This window comes from Hemicordylus capensis, chromosome 3, assembly GCF_027244095.1.
Source record: "Hemicordylus capensis ecotype Gifberg chromosome 3, rHemCap1.1.pri, whole genome shotgun sequence".
In the NCBI taxonomy this organism is placed as follows: domain Eukaryota; kingdom Metazoa; phylum Chordata; class Lepidosauria; order Squamata; family Cordylidae; genus Hemicordylus; species Hemicordylus capensis.
This window is the reverse complement of record NC_069659.1, coordinates 152,078,211-152,094,130: the sequence shown is the minus strand read 5'-3', so window position 1 is coordinate 152,094,130 and position 15,920 is coordinate 152,078,211. Positions and strand designations below refer to the sequence as shown.

At 45.7% G+C, this 15,920-nt stretch overlaps 1 protein-coding gene across 3 annotated transcripts in view; it reads left to right on the top strand.

Annotated features, from left to right (window-relative positions):
* The window catches only part of RBM26 (RNA binding motif protein 26), a 142,049-nt gene that overhangs the window by 15,262 nt on the left and 110,867 nt on the right, over positions 1–15,920 (top strand). For all 3 annotated transcript variants that reach the window (XR_008318745.1, XR_008318746.1, XM_053305403.1), the window contains exons 2-3: positions 7,527–7,645; positions 8,880–9,016. Coding sequence is in view for 1 of the 3 variants with exons in the window: in XM_053305403.1 (XP_053161378.1) it covers positions 7,527–7,645; positions 8,880–9,016 (256 nt within the window). In the remaining 2 variants the exon portion in view is untranslated. The remainder of the gene's footprint in view (positions 1–7,526; positions 7,646–8,879; positions 9,017–15,920) is intronic.

The following is a 15,920-nucleotide window of genomic DNA, read 5'->3' as shown; positions in this document are numbered from 1 at the left end:
GCAATGATACTGAAACATACAGTTTAAAAGTGCAAACTGCACTTGTTGAAAAGCAACAATACTGAGATCTGAAGGTTTCAGGAATGCCTGCAGTGAGGCAGGATCACCCCATAGCCACAAAATGGCTCAGATAGTTCAGGGAACATAGGAAGCTGCCATATACCAATTCAGACCATAGGTCCATCTAGCTCAGTATTGTCTACACAGACTAGCAGCAGCTTCTCCAAGGTTGCAGGCAGGAATCTCTCTCAGCCCTATCTTGGAGATGCCAGGGAGGGAACTTGGAACCTTATGCTCTTCCCAGAGCAGCTAAGGGGACAAGTCATGCTTGCTACCACAAGACCAGTTTTCCTCTCTCATGGGGATGGCTTGGGAGTAGTTAAAAAGTCTCTCCTTGGTTTTGGCGAAAAGATTCATAGACAGATGAGAGGGGGAAATGCAGAAATGGAAAGAATGCAGATTCACTAATTCTTCTGCTGTAGCTAGCTAAATACCAGCACTGAGAGGGATGCAATACACAACCTCGCTACAGGGAAATGCTTGGCTTTAGATAACAATGCATCTAAATTCCTTAAATGAAGACTTGACTGATATAGGAGGACTTCCTTTCACATAAAATGTCCCAAAGGGTCTTTCCTGAATCTATAGGAGTAATAGCTTCTGTTGGAGACTCAAGTAAGTGAAGTGCTTTGCGCATTAAAGGAACTTACATGGACAGTCTTCTGAAGAAATGATCTGGGAACTCCAATGGTACTGAAAGCTGTTTCCTGTATAATCAAATCAATCTTTATTACGGTCTGAGACCCACATAAAGTATAGGGATGATTACATGGTAGAAATAAGATTAAATAAAAGAAATGCTTGCATATAAAATAATACATATAAAAATACTAAGCCAATGTTAAAATGTAAGAGTGATTATGTGTTAAAAGTGAGATTAGATAAAAAGGATTACATATAGAAATTTTAAAAAATTAAGAACATAAGGACTAATAATATAAAAGGACCAAAAATAGTATGCATGAGGGCCTCAATGCCTGAGAGATAGCAGAAGTAAAAGGAGACATAAAATTGTAATAAGGTTAAAAGGTAGCAGAAATATATAAACTCCTGAGTAATAAAACTGGAAATCTGCCAAAGTGAGGGTATATCGAACAGTAGAAAGGGGAAGCATGTGAGCAATTACAGGGCCTGCCCAGAGTCGCAGAGAGTCAGATTAAGGCTGGAAGGGCTCACTGCCTATCATCCACTGACGAATGCTGATCGTAGCCGCACAGTACCTGGCAACGCTATATGTAATGGCAAGCTTAGAGTCAGAGAGTAGCAAGGAGCTGTAGAATTGGCTTGGATGACCTGGGTACTTGCTTAGCAATGGAAGGATGAGAGAGGCACAAATATCTCTAGAATGAGCAGTATAGGAGGACATGCTCAGTAGTTTCGATCTGCCCTAATCCACAGGGGCATAGTTGCTATGCAAATGAGGTCCCTCTATAGCGGCCTTCAAGCACTGCTGAGGGGAGGCCATGGCAGTGAGCCAAAGTGAATGCTCTTCTGTGGTTAGGGACCTCCAGTTGGGTGAGCTATGCTGCTGGAGAAGCAGAGTATCTAAGCCCGTCAGTGGCATAAAATTTTGGAACACTGCTGAGATCAGTTTGGCTTTCATTGGCTATAATGTGCTGTTTGATGGTTGCTTTTACCTGATCATAGCCCATGTTGAGCAAGGTCATGGGGGAGAGGCCTAATGTGACTATTTTTGCCTCAATTGTCTGAATCCAACTAGCTGGGTAATCGTTGTGTAAGGTTAGGGGGGCAAAACCAATTGGGCAAAAGGATAGTCTGAGCCAATAGCAGAGAGTGGTCACCCACACCCTAGTCTTAATCTTAATCAGGCCTGTCTCCAGGCACAAAGTGGAATGGGAGACACATCTCAAAACATGGAGCGCTGCTCTCAGGAATTTAGATTGTACACGTTCCAGAGTCGCAATATTGGGGAAAGGGCCCAGTTGTGCACCATAGAGGAGTTGAGCTAGTGGCTTGATTATGAACAGTTCAAGATCCGCGGGTAGATAATTGCCTCCTCTTGTCCACAGAAATTGGAGAATGGCAGAGGAGCTTCTCTGGGCATTTAAAGCCACATGTTCTCAGTGAACTTTTCTAGAGCCACCAGAATCAAAAACTACACCAAGTATTTGAAATGTGCAACTTGCTCAATCTCATGTTGCTCAATCATCCAGGAGTGGATCTTGGGACTCCTGGCAAAGGCCATGATTTTAGTTTTGTGATAGTTAATTTCCTGGCCGTCCTCTTTACAGTGCAACATCAGGGCCCTAAGTGCTCTTCTAAAGCCAATAGGTCCTTGAGAGGACGGCTTCATTTATAGTACTTAAGACTGCAACTCTGTGCACAAGTGCTTTGGGAGTAAGCCCCCTTAAGGCTACTCTTAACCAGCCTTAGTCTGTGAGTTTTGGGCACTAGTTTTCAGAGAGATAAAGAACATGGTCTCTGTGTGCGTATACACACACACACTCTCACCCTCTGATACACTCTTCCTTCCCATCCCACACACCTCCCTCTACAGCAGACCTGTTCAACTTAGGCCTCCCCAGCTGCTTTTGTTCTACAACTCCCATAATCTCCAGCCACAGTGGCCAATAGCCAGGAATTATGGGACTTGTAGGCCAACATCTGCAGGAGGGCTGAAGTTGAGCAGCCTTGCTCTACAGTCTACAAACACACACCTACAATACACACACTGCCTTGTCCCCTCTCCTCAGCACACCTGTGACCTCCACTTCGGTCTCATTTAGAGATTTATACTGGCTTAAACATTGTGATGCACACGCTCTCTCTTGTTCCCTCTCCCAGCACTGAAGCTCCTGGCAGAAGTCCCACCCCTGCCTTTCCCATTGGATAAGGAAGCCTGTAGGGAGCTGGGCATGGGGGGAAGCAGAAGGAAAGGGAAGCTGCTCATGAGCCTTCTCCGAGCTAAAAACATCAAAGCCAGCCCTCACCACCTCCAGCTGATTTCTCTACTCCCTGCTGTCCATTCTTTGTTCCGTCCTTTCACCCCCCCCCCCTTCCTGCCTGTGGTTTCATCCTTTGGTATTTACCCTTGTTCATCCCCAGTTAACCCTTGAGGCTGGCTGCAAGTTGAGCATGGCCGTTGCGGGGTGGGGGGTGGGGTTTCATCTCAGCTCCCCTCTTCAATGCCACCTCTAGCCAAATATTGGAGGGATGTGTTAATTAATTAGTTAATTAGAAAGCTTGATTAATAAGTTAATTAGAAAGTTGCTGAAGGTGGTGAGGGCTGGGAAGAGAGTACACGTGTGCCTGCAAGCCTAAGCCTCCTCTTAGAGTGGGTGGCAGCTAGGCATGTGCACGGACCGGTTCGGAGGCCATTCTAAAGGCCTGCAGACCAGTCCGGACACGGGGTGGTTTTGGTTCGGGTGGGTGGTTCTAAAAAGAATAGGGGGGCTTTACTCACCCCTTCAAGAATTCTGAAGTATATATTCGAGTAAGCGGGCGGCATACCGCCCTGCCGCCCGCTTCACTCCCCCTCCTCCGGCGGCGCGCATTTCTCCTTAAATTTCTGGCTTCAATTGCAATCGGGCGGCAGGGTAGCTCCCAGTCCCTGCCGCCCGGCTCTTCCATACCCCCGTGTCTCGGCTGGCGGCCGCCCCCTGCTTAGTCACAGGACCCCTGCCTCCCCTTCCCTTCCAATACACAGGCGGCCGGCAGGAGAGCTCTCCTGCCGACCCCGTCCCCTTCCCCGGCTCGGCTGCAAATGGCTTCCCGAGCCGGGGAAGCGAGCGGACGGCAGGGAGTTCTCCCGCCGCCCGCTCGCTGAAGTTAACGTTAACTTCAGCGAGCGGGCGGCGGGAGAACTCCCTGCCGTCCGCTCGCTTCCCCGGCTTCCTAGAAGCCATTTGCAGCCGAGCCGGGGAAGCGAGCGGACGGCAGGGAGTTCTCCCGCCGCCCGCTCGCTGAAGTTAACGTTAACTTCAGCGAGCGGGCGGCGGGAGAACTCCCTGCCGTCCGCTCGCTTCCCCGGCTTGGCTGCAAATGGCTTCTAGGAAGCCTTTTGCGCAGGCGCGCAAAAGGCTTCCTAGAAGCCATTTGCAGCCGAGCCGGGGAAGGGGACGGGGTCGGCAGGAGAGCTCTCCTGCCGGCCGCCTGTGTATTGGAAGGGAAGGGGTGGCAGGGGTCCTGTGACTAAGCAGGGGGCGGCCGCCAGCCGAGACACGGGGGTATGGAAGAGCCGGGCGGCAGGGACTGGGAGCTACCCTGCCGCCCGATTGCAATTGAAGCCAGAAATTTAAGGAGAAACGCGCGCCGCCGGAGGAGGGGGAGTGAAGCAGGCAGCAGGGAGGTATGCCGCCCGCTTACTCGAATATATACTTCAGAATTCTTGAAGGGGTGAGTAAAGCCCCCACACACACTCTTTTGGAACCCCCCACCCAGTGCCGGACCGCAGCTCCGCGGTTCCGTGCACACCCCTAGTGGCAGCTGCTTTCTGAGCTCCAGTGCAGGTGGGAGAATCTTGCAGCGGGCTCTGTACTGGGGGACTGGAAAGTAGCCAATGTAACACCGATTTTCAAAAAGGGATCCAGGGACGATCTGGGAAATTACAGGCTGATTAGCTTAACATCAATTCCAGGCAAGTTGATGCAAAGCATCCTCAAGGATAAAATTGTAAAGCACATAGAGGAACAGGCCCTGCTGGGAGAGAACTAACATGGCTTCTGCAAAGGTAAATCTTGCCTCACAAACTTTTTGGAGTTCTTTGAGTGTGTGAACAAGTGTGTCGATCAAGGTGATCCAGTTGACATAGTATATCTGGACTTCCAAAAAGCTTTAGACAAAGTTCCTTATCAAAGATTCCAGAGAAAACTTAGCAGTCATGGGATAAGGGGACAAGTACATGTGTGGATTGCTAACTGGTTGAAAGACAAGAAACAGAGGGTAGGTATAAATGGAGAGTTTTCACAATGGAGGGAAGTAAGAAGTGGGGTCCCCCATGGATTTGTACTGGGTCCGGTGCATTTTAATTTATTCATAAACGATCTAGAAGTAGGGATAGGCGGCGAGGTGGCCAAATTTGCAGATGATACCAAACTCTTTCGGATAGTGAATTTCAAAACGGATTGTGAGGAGCTCCAAAAGGATCTCTCCAAACTGGGGGAGTGGGCGACAAAATGGCAAATGTGTTTCAGTGTTGGCAAGTGTATAAAGTGATGCACATTGGGACGAAAAACCTCAACTTCAAGTATACGCTGATGGGATCTGAGCTGTCAGTGACTGACCAGGAGAGGGATCTTGGGGTCGTGGTGAACAGCTCATTGAAAATGTCGACTCAATGTGCGGTGGCTGTGGAAAAGGCCAATTCTATGCTAGGGATCATTAGGAATGGGATTGAAAATAAAACGGCTAACATTATAATGCCCTTATACAAAACTATGGTGTGGCCACACCTGGAGTACTGCGTACAATTCTGGTCACCCCATCTAAAAAGGACATTTTAGAACTGGAAAAGTTGCAGAAGAGGGCAAGCAAGATGATCAGGGGCCTAGAGCATCTTTCTTATGAGGCAAGGCTACAACACCTGGGGCTAGTTTAGAAAAAAGATGCTTGCCTGCCCCACTACAAACCTCTGTGCGTTTTTTTTTAAAAAAATATTATTTTAATTCTAGCCGCTGCGCAGCTGAGGGGATGGCTGCAGGGAGGGTGGTGAACACGGTCTATTACTGACCAAAACATTCAGTGTTTGATAAGTGACTGTTTCTGTGATTCTCTACAAACCAGGCACTAACCACATCTTGCAAATTAGCGTTGCTTGATAAGGGTATCAGCAGTGTTCATAAACAATCTTCCACCTGGATTTCCGGGCCAAAGTCCAGGGCCTCCACACACCCTGACTGGGGGCCCCCAAATCCTCTTTAGTGTCTCTCTGGTGGTGTGGTTGCCACATCACGCAACCACCGGACAGCATTCCCAACTGTAACCTGCATCCGGGTGGCCAAGTGTAACCTCTGCTTTAGTGACTATGGGGGGAGTGGGGAAAGAAATATGTGGATGGGAATATGTTGAGTTGCTTGTTGAAATGTTTCTGCAAATTTGCATGAATATCTGTTTTATATTCTTACTTTCTTGTGAGTTCAGTTGCTGTCTGTGCCCTTAAGAACCAATGTATTAAAAATACTGTATGTGTCACAGTTTGTGTGTAGGTGGTTGATGATTAATTTGCAGAGGAGGTGGCGGGGAGTGGGGGCTCCAAAGACCTTTAGGTCCAGGTTCCAAAATTACCTAGCTGCATATCTGGCGGTGTTTTGTGAACCCTGATTATGGTTAAATAATGCAATAGTATATTATAGGCCTCTGCTATTGGGAGTATCAGAACTCTTAGTAGCACCACCACCACCCCCAACTTGGGTAGGCAGCCGATTGTGGGGCAGTTGCCCCAGGTAGTATGGTGGTGGCTCTTTAAATCCTAACACAGCACTGGTGTGGGGAAGGCTGGAAGAGTGGGGAGAATGCCAGGAGCATCCATGGGCGGGTTGCGAGTCACACTGGGGAGGCTGGGAAAGAGCGTGGGGATGCAGTCTCGGTGGGAGGAACCACAGGCCTCCACATGCTCATTCCTATGCTCTCCTGCCTGGCTTGCTGCTGTCCCCATGGATGCTCCTGATGTTCTCTCCACCTGTCCAGTCTTCAAGGGATGGATTCAAGTGCTGGGTTTTGAAGAAACCCCCTGTGCTACCTGGGTCTATTGCCCCATGATTGGCTGCCTCCCCGTGGTGGTGGTGGTGGTGGTGGAGGGATTGGCACTATTGAGAGTTGGGATATTCCCAATAGTGCAGGCCTAGTATATTATACATTGAACTGTCTTATTGAAAAGATCTAAGTTGATTGTTACTGTTTCTCTTCTTACAGCTCTTTGTGATTCCTCAAAAAGTAAATGCCCATATTCTAGAAGTATCACCCTTTGCCAGGGATAGGAAACCTGTTTAACCATGACCACAATGGTGTTCCAAACTAAATTTAGTATGACAGACAGATGGAATCTAGGAACAGGCTTTTTGTTAAGATGAAAAAACAAATTAAAAGCAAAGTTAACCTTAATCTCACTCCACCACACAGTCATTTCATTCCTCCTATCTGTACTCTCCTTAAACCACTTAGTCCTTGCAACCCACTTAGTCCTTAATTTCTTAGTTTGTATCTGTCATGTCATTATTAAGTTAAAAAAGGAGAAAAGAACAGACTTTTGAAATATCTATAAATGAAAATAAATACCAAATTGAAGAGTAAAAGATACAACAACATCCAAAGTAAGTTGTAACTAAGTCACAATTTGACATTAATGGGACTCAGTTGTGGCTAGGTTAACTTGATTTCATTGCTGGTTAGTCATGACCTAACTAGTCTGGATGCTGCCCACTGACAATACTGGGCATCTACCAGTTTAAGGTAATTTTAAAGTTATGTTCACTGCTGACAATACTCTTATATATCTTCTTCGTTTACAGATGTGATGCGGATCCATCAGCCTTAGCTAAATATGTTCTTGCTCTAGTCAAGAAGGATAAAAGTGAGAAAGAACTTAAGGCATTGTGTGTTGATCAGCTGGATGTGTTTCTTCAAAAGGGTGAGATCTTGTAAATACAAAGTTTCAGTTAGTTCTGAATTCTGGCTCCTATTAGGATGCACTGCATTTGATTTCACTACATCTTGAACTATACACGAAGTAGAACAAAATGTATACAATGTAACAGCTTTATTGCTTCCTAGAAATGGAGTAAGTATAATACATAAAAGATAGATATTTTAATGTTGTAGCAAATGATTGCTTCAAGAGTTTCCCTCTTTTAGGGTCAGAGTCTGACATATTTTGAGTGGTTATTAGACTGAAGTGTAAAAGAATTGGAAACAATTATTTGTGTGCTTCCCACCTCCCCTCTATTCTGTGCTTCCCTGCACTCTTCCCCCTCCTCTAGTATGGTAACTGAAGGGCCTATTCCAGCACTTTAAAAAGTGGTTCTAGTCTGCAAACCTCGTCAATTACAGCAGCTGAATGCATGCCTTCACATTTTCTTTCTTAGAGCAGAGGTAGGCAGCCTTGTTTCTTCAGCTGTTGTTGAATTACAGCTCTCATCATCCCCACCCACAGTTTATTGTGGTTGGGAATGGGGACGGGGGCAGGCAAGGAAGGTTGGCTCTGTTCACCAGCCAGACGACACATTTTTACTCGTTGAGTTATGTTGGTACATAACTCGTCAGGATTATTATTTTTTAACTTGTCAGGCATCATTTCTTTCTCGTCACAAACAAGTAGACTAGTGGATTTCCTGAACCCTGTTCAGCAGCTGGAGAGCAAAAGTTGTTTACCCTGCTGTAGAGTATCAGTATCTGATTAGAGAGTGTAAGGCAAAATGAGTCTCTCCACCTTGCCTTTCTGAGCCTTAAAAGTTCTAGGTCTGGGACGTAGCCTTAGTATTTTGACAATCGTGGGAGAGTCAGTCAGTCAGTCAGTCAGTCAGTCAGTCCTTTATTATGGTCATGGACCAGTGCATAGCTAAAACATACATACTTACATGCTTACATATAAGAAAAGAGACTCAGCATAATAAAACGGACAGATTATAACACAATAGTACCAAGTTAAAATTAGAACAGTTATGGTGAACTCCAAAGAGGTCTGACTGAAAACCTTATTAAGATCGTGGGAGAGAGGTATGACCATTTGACTTATCTCTTGCATGCAGTTGCCACTTGCTCCAGGTAGCACGAAGCCAATGAAAAATGATTCACTAGATTCCGGGTAGCATTAAGCATAGTTATTTCTTATGCACTCATCTTTTTATATTTGGTGTATATTTTAGAGACCCAGATATTTGTAGAAAAACTTTTTGATGCTGTGAATACAAAGAGCTATCTACCTCCACCAGAGCAGCCATCATCGGGGAGCCTGAAATCAGACTTCTTTCAGCATCAAGAAAAAGAAACAAAAAAGGAGGAGGTAGTTGACATTCATATCTGTTCTTTGCCTCAAATTGTATATTTTGTAATTTGGTTTTGTATGTTTGATCTCTCTTAAAAATATACAATTAATTTAAATGTCAGTTTATTAAAAGTGTCCACACTACAGTTGATGAGATGGTTCCTTGAAGATTCAAGCTTGGTGAATCCTGCAAAATATAGAGTAGAGAGATGAACTCCAGAGATACAAACCCATGAGTGGTTACTGTTATATCATCTGATTGAGGTTATGAAGAACCAGTATTCAAGGATGCAAGAGATCAGTAGTAGGCATGTTGAAAACGTTTCGACTCAAAATAGGCTGTTGGTATTTTGAACTCGAAACAGAACACCATTCAAATGAAAGGCCTGTTTTGATGTCGGAATGTAACAGCTCCTTTTCAAGTCAGAATGTTTTGAGTGTTCCAAGCGCCATTTTGGAGGTGTGTTTTTCCCGTGCGGACAGGTTTTGGCACTGGATTCTGAATGGCTTGTGATCTCCTTTCTTCTTGGTTGGCTTGTTATACAAATCAACTGGCACGACCAGTTGTTCCAATGGAATGTTCTGGGCATTTGAGTTCCAAACTCGGAACAGAACACAAATTCCTGTACTGTGCACATCCCCACCATGCGTAGCAAGGTTGGAGTGGGCCCAGAGACAAGATTTTAAAATCCCGCCCCCCCAGCTCAGCTCGTGAAGTAAAGAAATCTTAAATGAGGTTGAATAGTGATAACAAAAAGCATAGTAAAATTTAGATATAGATATAGATATCCTATGTGCACAATAGAACATCATCCTAAATTATTTTTTTTAAGATTTTGTAAATTGTGGATGATGCAAGTCATCTAATGGTACTAGAGAAAGACATGCTGTTCTGGTCGCTCCAGGTCTTAACACCCACATCAATTTCAGAGGATGAATACAACTGAAGGAAGCCCAGGCGGGTGTGCGGCAGGGGGAGTCAGTCATGTAACTTGCCTCTGGGGGCCCCCGAGGCAGTGGGCCCCCAGACAACTGTCTCCCCTTGCCGTATTATAGTTACGCCCTGCACATCCCTAATCTGTAGCATGATCCATTGCCATTCATAAGCCTGTATTCTGCACCTGCGCAGGACCTCACAGCTAGCATTTCCAAGCTCCTTGTGGCGTTTGTGCACTGCCTCTCATGCTCGGTGACAGTTTATTTCGGCGTTTGGAGTACCATTCCTTAAGTTCTTTTCCGATCACCTTAGTGTGCACTTTGTCGGACTGTGCTTCTCAGTTTTCTGTTTTGTTCTGTGAGTGAAATTGGACAACTTTAGTTATAAATTTTGGCTTGACTTGGATTGGGTTTTGACTATTCTTATTTGTGTTGGATGTCGGTAATTGGAATTTATGGCTTTTGACTTGGTTTAAAAAGACTTTTAAAAGGTGTACTGAATGTGGTAGCAAGTTGCCATCTATAGACGGCTACAATTCCTGCCTTCTGTGCCTGGGTGAGAATAAAAATACTGCGATTTTCAAGATATGTACATTGTTTTCCTGTCAGACTTTGAAAATTAGAGTGCTCAATCTTTGTGCAGCCCTCTACGAGCAGGCACTTAGACCATCAACTCATATGCCTTGATCTCCACAACCATCAATATCGACATCAAGATCACTGTCAGGGACTGCAGCAGTGGCTCAGTCCCACCCCTTGACACTGAGTGGAGATTCCGTTTTGACATACCATGTCTTTAAGAGTCCTGCTGAAGTGTTGAGAGATTTGTCTTACTCAGCACACCATAGGAAGCATAAGAAGAAACATGAAACATCAGAGGATGAGTTGTCTACCTCCCCTTTGGCTAAGAGGCACAAGGATTGGAGCACAGGCATTCAAACTCCATTCCTTACTGTGTTTCAAGAAATAAGCGCACACTCCCTCCTCAATGTCAGTCGCGTGGTTCCTCGACATCGACGCTGCAAGACTTGGGCACTACGCAGTTGACAGAGAAGTCAATGCCAAGCGCAAGCCCAGTTCAACGAAGCGAAAAATTACCCTCAGCGTTGAGGGAGCGTATGCTTCAATATCAAGAGACATTGTCCTCCTTGACAGCCATGTCTCAAATGCTGGAGAAGCAGTTGTACTTTGCATTGAAAGAAGGAATGCCATGTCATTCACCATTGACATAGAGGGAGGAAGCACCTCGACCCTGAGACATTGGTCTCCTTCGATATAAATTGTCAGTGTCGAGAATCAGAATCCACTTCAAGAGATGGAGGGTGCATTGGATCAAATGGCTACATGATCCCTATTATCTCTCCTCAATTCATCAGAGAGTCCTCCATCTGCCTCCACATTTAAAGGCTTTCTCAGCCAAGGATTGGATATTGAGGGGGAATTGGATGATGATGTGGCTGTGCCAAAGACATCAGCAACATCACTTGCAAGATTTTGTTCTCCTCGATCTACCACACATACTAGTAGTAGTTTTCTGAGAGTGCTGGTAGGGATTATTCCCAATGTACCCACTGCTGCAAATGCACAGGTAATGGAGTTTTCCTGCAGTATATGACTGCTCACGTCATAGAGCTAGAGATTGAGATGAACGTAAGGAGTATCGCTGTACTGTATCTCCAGGTCTCCCCTACGATTATGAAGAATATTGCCTGTGGAAAGCACAACCAGTTTCCTCTGTGGAACTTATGAGAGGCAATCATCTCCATTTATAAGATCTAGGAGCTTCTCAAGCACATCAAAACACTTCACTCTTTAAAGCCCCAATACCTATTACGGGTTCCTCATTCTTGGGTCACACTCACATCAATCTACTACCAGTGATTATCTCCACTACTACACAAGCACTGATTACAACAACCACTACATTTCTGGGTTCATCTCAAGCAACTAGGCCACCAGAGTTGCTTGAGTTGTGTCTTGAGTTATGCAGGCTCAGTCTTCATATGTCATATATAACGCCCTGAGCCATTTTTGGAAGAGCAGTATAGAAATTGAATTAACAACAACAGCATGTGGAATTAACCAGTCACGCACTTGGTCCAAAAACAACAGTAACTTCTGCACGGGGTGCAGGAGGAAGGAAAGGCTTCATCAGAAGATGATTATGGCTCTTCATCAGATTCTGAAGCTGGGTCTGCTGAGACTGAGCATCCATTTGATCCATCAGAAGAAGAAAATGTCCAGCCTAGACATTCAATTTCCTCCACCGAAGAATTGAAGGCCTACCATGTACAAGTGTCTGAGATGGCTGAAGCCTTGGGTCTAGAAATTTAAAATACAGACCTCTAAAGTAAAAGATCCTGAATATGATTTTATGGCAACATCCCAATCAGCACAGCCAGTAGTGGTTCCTATGCTTTCTGTTATATCCAAAGCTGCTCAATCAGTATGGGAGGTACTCAATACTTTTATGCTGAGCTCTAACAGATTAGAGGTTCTTTATCAAGTACAAGAGGATGATGGCTCTTTTTTAGCGAAGCACCCAGCTCCTAATTCTTTGGTGATAGGCTGTGCAACATCTACTAAATCTAGTCGCACCATTCAGCACCAGTTGACAAAGAGGGACACACGATCGATAGAATGAGGAGAGTTTATTCAACTGCATGTTTATCAATAAGTATATCGAACTATGTAGCCTGCATGGCAAAATTTCCTCATTCGTTATGGGAAAAGGCGTACCAGGAAGCACAGAATCTTCCAGATGAAGAGATTGGCAGATACCTTTGTGAATTCCACTAACATTTATTGATATTATTTAACATTTATTTATATACTGCCCAAAATCTGTGTCTCTGGGCGTTGTCAAACAAAAACAATACAAATTAAAATTTAAAATGATTAAAACACTAAAATCATTTTAAAAGCCAACATTAAAAACTAAAAACGATTAAAGTATAAATCTAATTAAAAATGTGGGTGAACAAACGTGCTTCAGTGCTTTTTAAAAAACTACCAGAGATGGGGCAGCTCTTATTTCAACAGGGAGCGAATTCCAAAGCCAGGGGTGGCAATGGAGAAGACCTGTCCTCAAGTAGCCACCAGATGAGAAGATGGCAATCGTAGACAGACCTCTCCAGATGATCTGATGGGTGAAGGGGCTCATGGAGAAGATGTTCTCTTACATACCCAGGGCCTGAGCATTACACGGCAGCATTTGAGTACTGCCAACCTCTTGGCAGGAATGGAGTCATGGGCTTTGTCCATAGCAGTGTTAATCAGAAGGCATGGTTGGCTTCATTCTGCAAACCTACAAAATGAAATGAAAGATTTGATGGAAAGGGCTTGTTCAGCGAAGAAACAGATAACACATTGGAAAAGGTAAAAATACTCAAATATATGGCAAAAATGTTTACGTCAACTGCTGCCCAGTCATATTCATCTTCTCACTATAGACATTATGGTCGTCAAAAGCAATCCTTTAAGCCTTTAGAGTGAAGAGATTACAGAAGACCCTATCTTTTGTTTCAATGCAAGGTTTATTGGCAAAACAACAGGGCTCCCACAACAAACAGCAGGATCCCAATAAACAGTATCTTTGATGCTCCAGCCATTTATTTCACTGGTTCCAATTCAAACCTTCACTTGCACTCTATGCACTCGCATGGCAAAACATAACATCAGATGCATGGGTACTTCACAGTTGTCTCTACTTGCTATGTGATAAAGTTCAAAACCCTGCCAGTTTATACAGGCATAAGATACAGTTCAGCAAACTCTATGTTAATAGATAATTGCACCCTTTTTGGCAATTGCCCTTATGCGGTGGATATGTTGGAGAGAAGGCTTCTACTTTAGTTACTTTCAAATTCCAAAATGGGATGGTGGAATCCATCCCATAATGGACTTAAGATGGTTAAACAAGTATGTCCATACCAGGAAGTTTTGAATGATAGTGCTGCAAGGTATCCTGCTGCTCCTTTAAAACAGCTATAGCTTGCAGTGTTAGATTTGAAGAATGCATACTTCCATATAAGCATACAAAAGAACCACAGAAAGTTAAGGTTTACTGTAGGAAATGCAGTGTACCAATACAATGTACTCCCATTCAGATTGTCAGCTGCTCCAAGAGTTTTTACAAAATGCATGAGTGCGATTATAGTGCATCTGAGAATAGAAGTTGGAGAAACTGACTCCTATACATGTTTCCACATTTTCCTCTGCTGGGCCAAGTAGTGGCCAAAGGTATTCAAGAAAATGCATCATGCATTCTGCCAACCCCTTGGTCAACTGCCAAGCATGGTTTCCACTTCTACTCAAACAGTAGATGTGCAGATACTGGTAGGGATGTGCATGAACCGGTCCGGAGGCCAGTCTACAGGCCTCCGGACCGGTCCGGACACGGGGCGGTTCAGTTCGCCAGGATTGGGTGGGGGGTTCCATTAAGGGCGGGGGGAGCTTTACTTACCCCTCCCGTGTTTTCCCAACTCTGGCGGGCGCTGTATTTACTTGAGAAATCAGGTGGCAGGATACCTCCCTGCCGCCCCCTTCAATCCCCGCTTGGCCATCCCCTTCAATCCCCCTGCCGCCCCCTTCAAGCCCCCTTCAAGCCCATTTCTTCCTTAGAAAACGGGTGGCAGGATACCTCCCTGCCGCCCCTTTCTCTGCTTGGCAAAAGCAGGGAAAGGGGCGACAGGGAGGTATCCTGCTGCCCGATTTCTAAAAGGTTCCTTTTAGAAATCGGGTGGCAGGATTCCTCCCTGCCGCCCCTTTCCCTGCTTTTGCCAAGCAGGGAAAGGGGTGGCAGGGAGGTATCCTGCCGCCCGTTTTCTAAGGAAGAAACGGGCTTGAAGGGGGCAGCAGGGGGATTGAAGGGGACGGCCAAGCGGGGATTGAAGCGGGCGGCAGGGAGGTATCCTGCTGCCCGATTTCTCAAGTAAATATGGTGCCCGCCGGAGCTGGGAAAACGCGGGAGGGGTAAGTAAAGCCCCCCCCTTAATGGAACCCCCCACCCCAGTGCTGGACCGCAGCTCCGCGGTTCCGTGCACACCCCTAGATACTGGCAGCTACCTCCAATGTCCAGATCTGCTATCCCTGAACATCCTACATCCCAATCTAAGAACTCCAAAGCTGACAGCATGGAGAGTTTGCTTCTAGATCGAATACTTTTAAACAAAAGAAAAGTTTCCACTAGGCTTAATTATGCTTACAAGTGGAAGAGATTTTAGACATAATAGCCTAACCCATGCAGAGCATCTGCTTGCTAGTAATTGATTGCTTGCCACAGCCTCCCTCACCTCAGAGATCTCTCCACCTTCACTGCACTCCTGCTCCTCCTCCATCCAGTTGCTTCCATCTCCCTCACTCCTCCTGGTTGCAGCTGCAGCATTACTGGTGCTTATTGGCCAAGCTGCAGCTTCCTATCCCCAGAGACCTCCCCACCCAAGCCCCAGTCCTGCTTCTACCCACAGGAGGAGCAGCAGCAGAAGTTGCCCAGGCCCTTCCTTGCTGCTGCCACCACCATGGCCACTGACAGGACCAGGCTAGTCCCTTGCCTGCCTGCTTGCCTGCCTCCACCAATGGCCTTGGTAGCCTCAAACAACAGCAATCGTTGACTGGGCCCTTCCTTGCTGCTGCTGCTGCTGCCATGACTACTCATTCTCAGGCCACTGACAAGCTCAGGCCCATCCCTCGACCTACCGTCTTTCTCTCTTTCCCCTCCCTTCTTTTTATCTTTCTCTCTCCTCTACTTGCTCTTCCCCATCTTCCTTTCTCCCTCTTCTTTTTTTATTTCTCTCTCCCTTCCTGAGTTAACAGACCTTGTTCATCTTGTGCCCTAATCTAATTCACGCAACGGCAGCTTCCTTCTCCTGAAGGGGCTCGCTCATGACCCCTCTCTTCTCATGCCCCTGCCTACTACCCTTTTATATAGAGAGATTCCTCTCCTCTACAGTCAAGAATATCTTCCAACCAATAACAGTTGTATTCC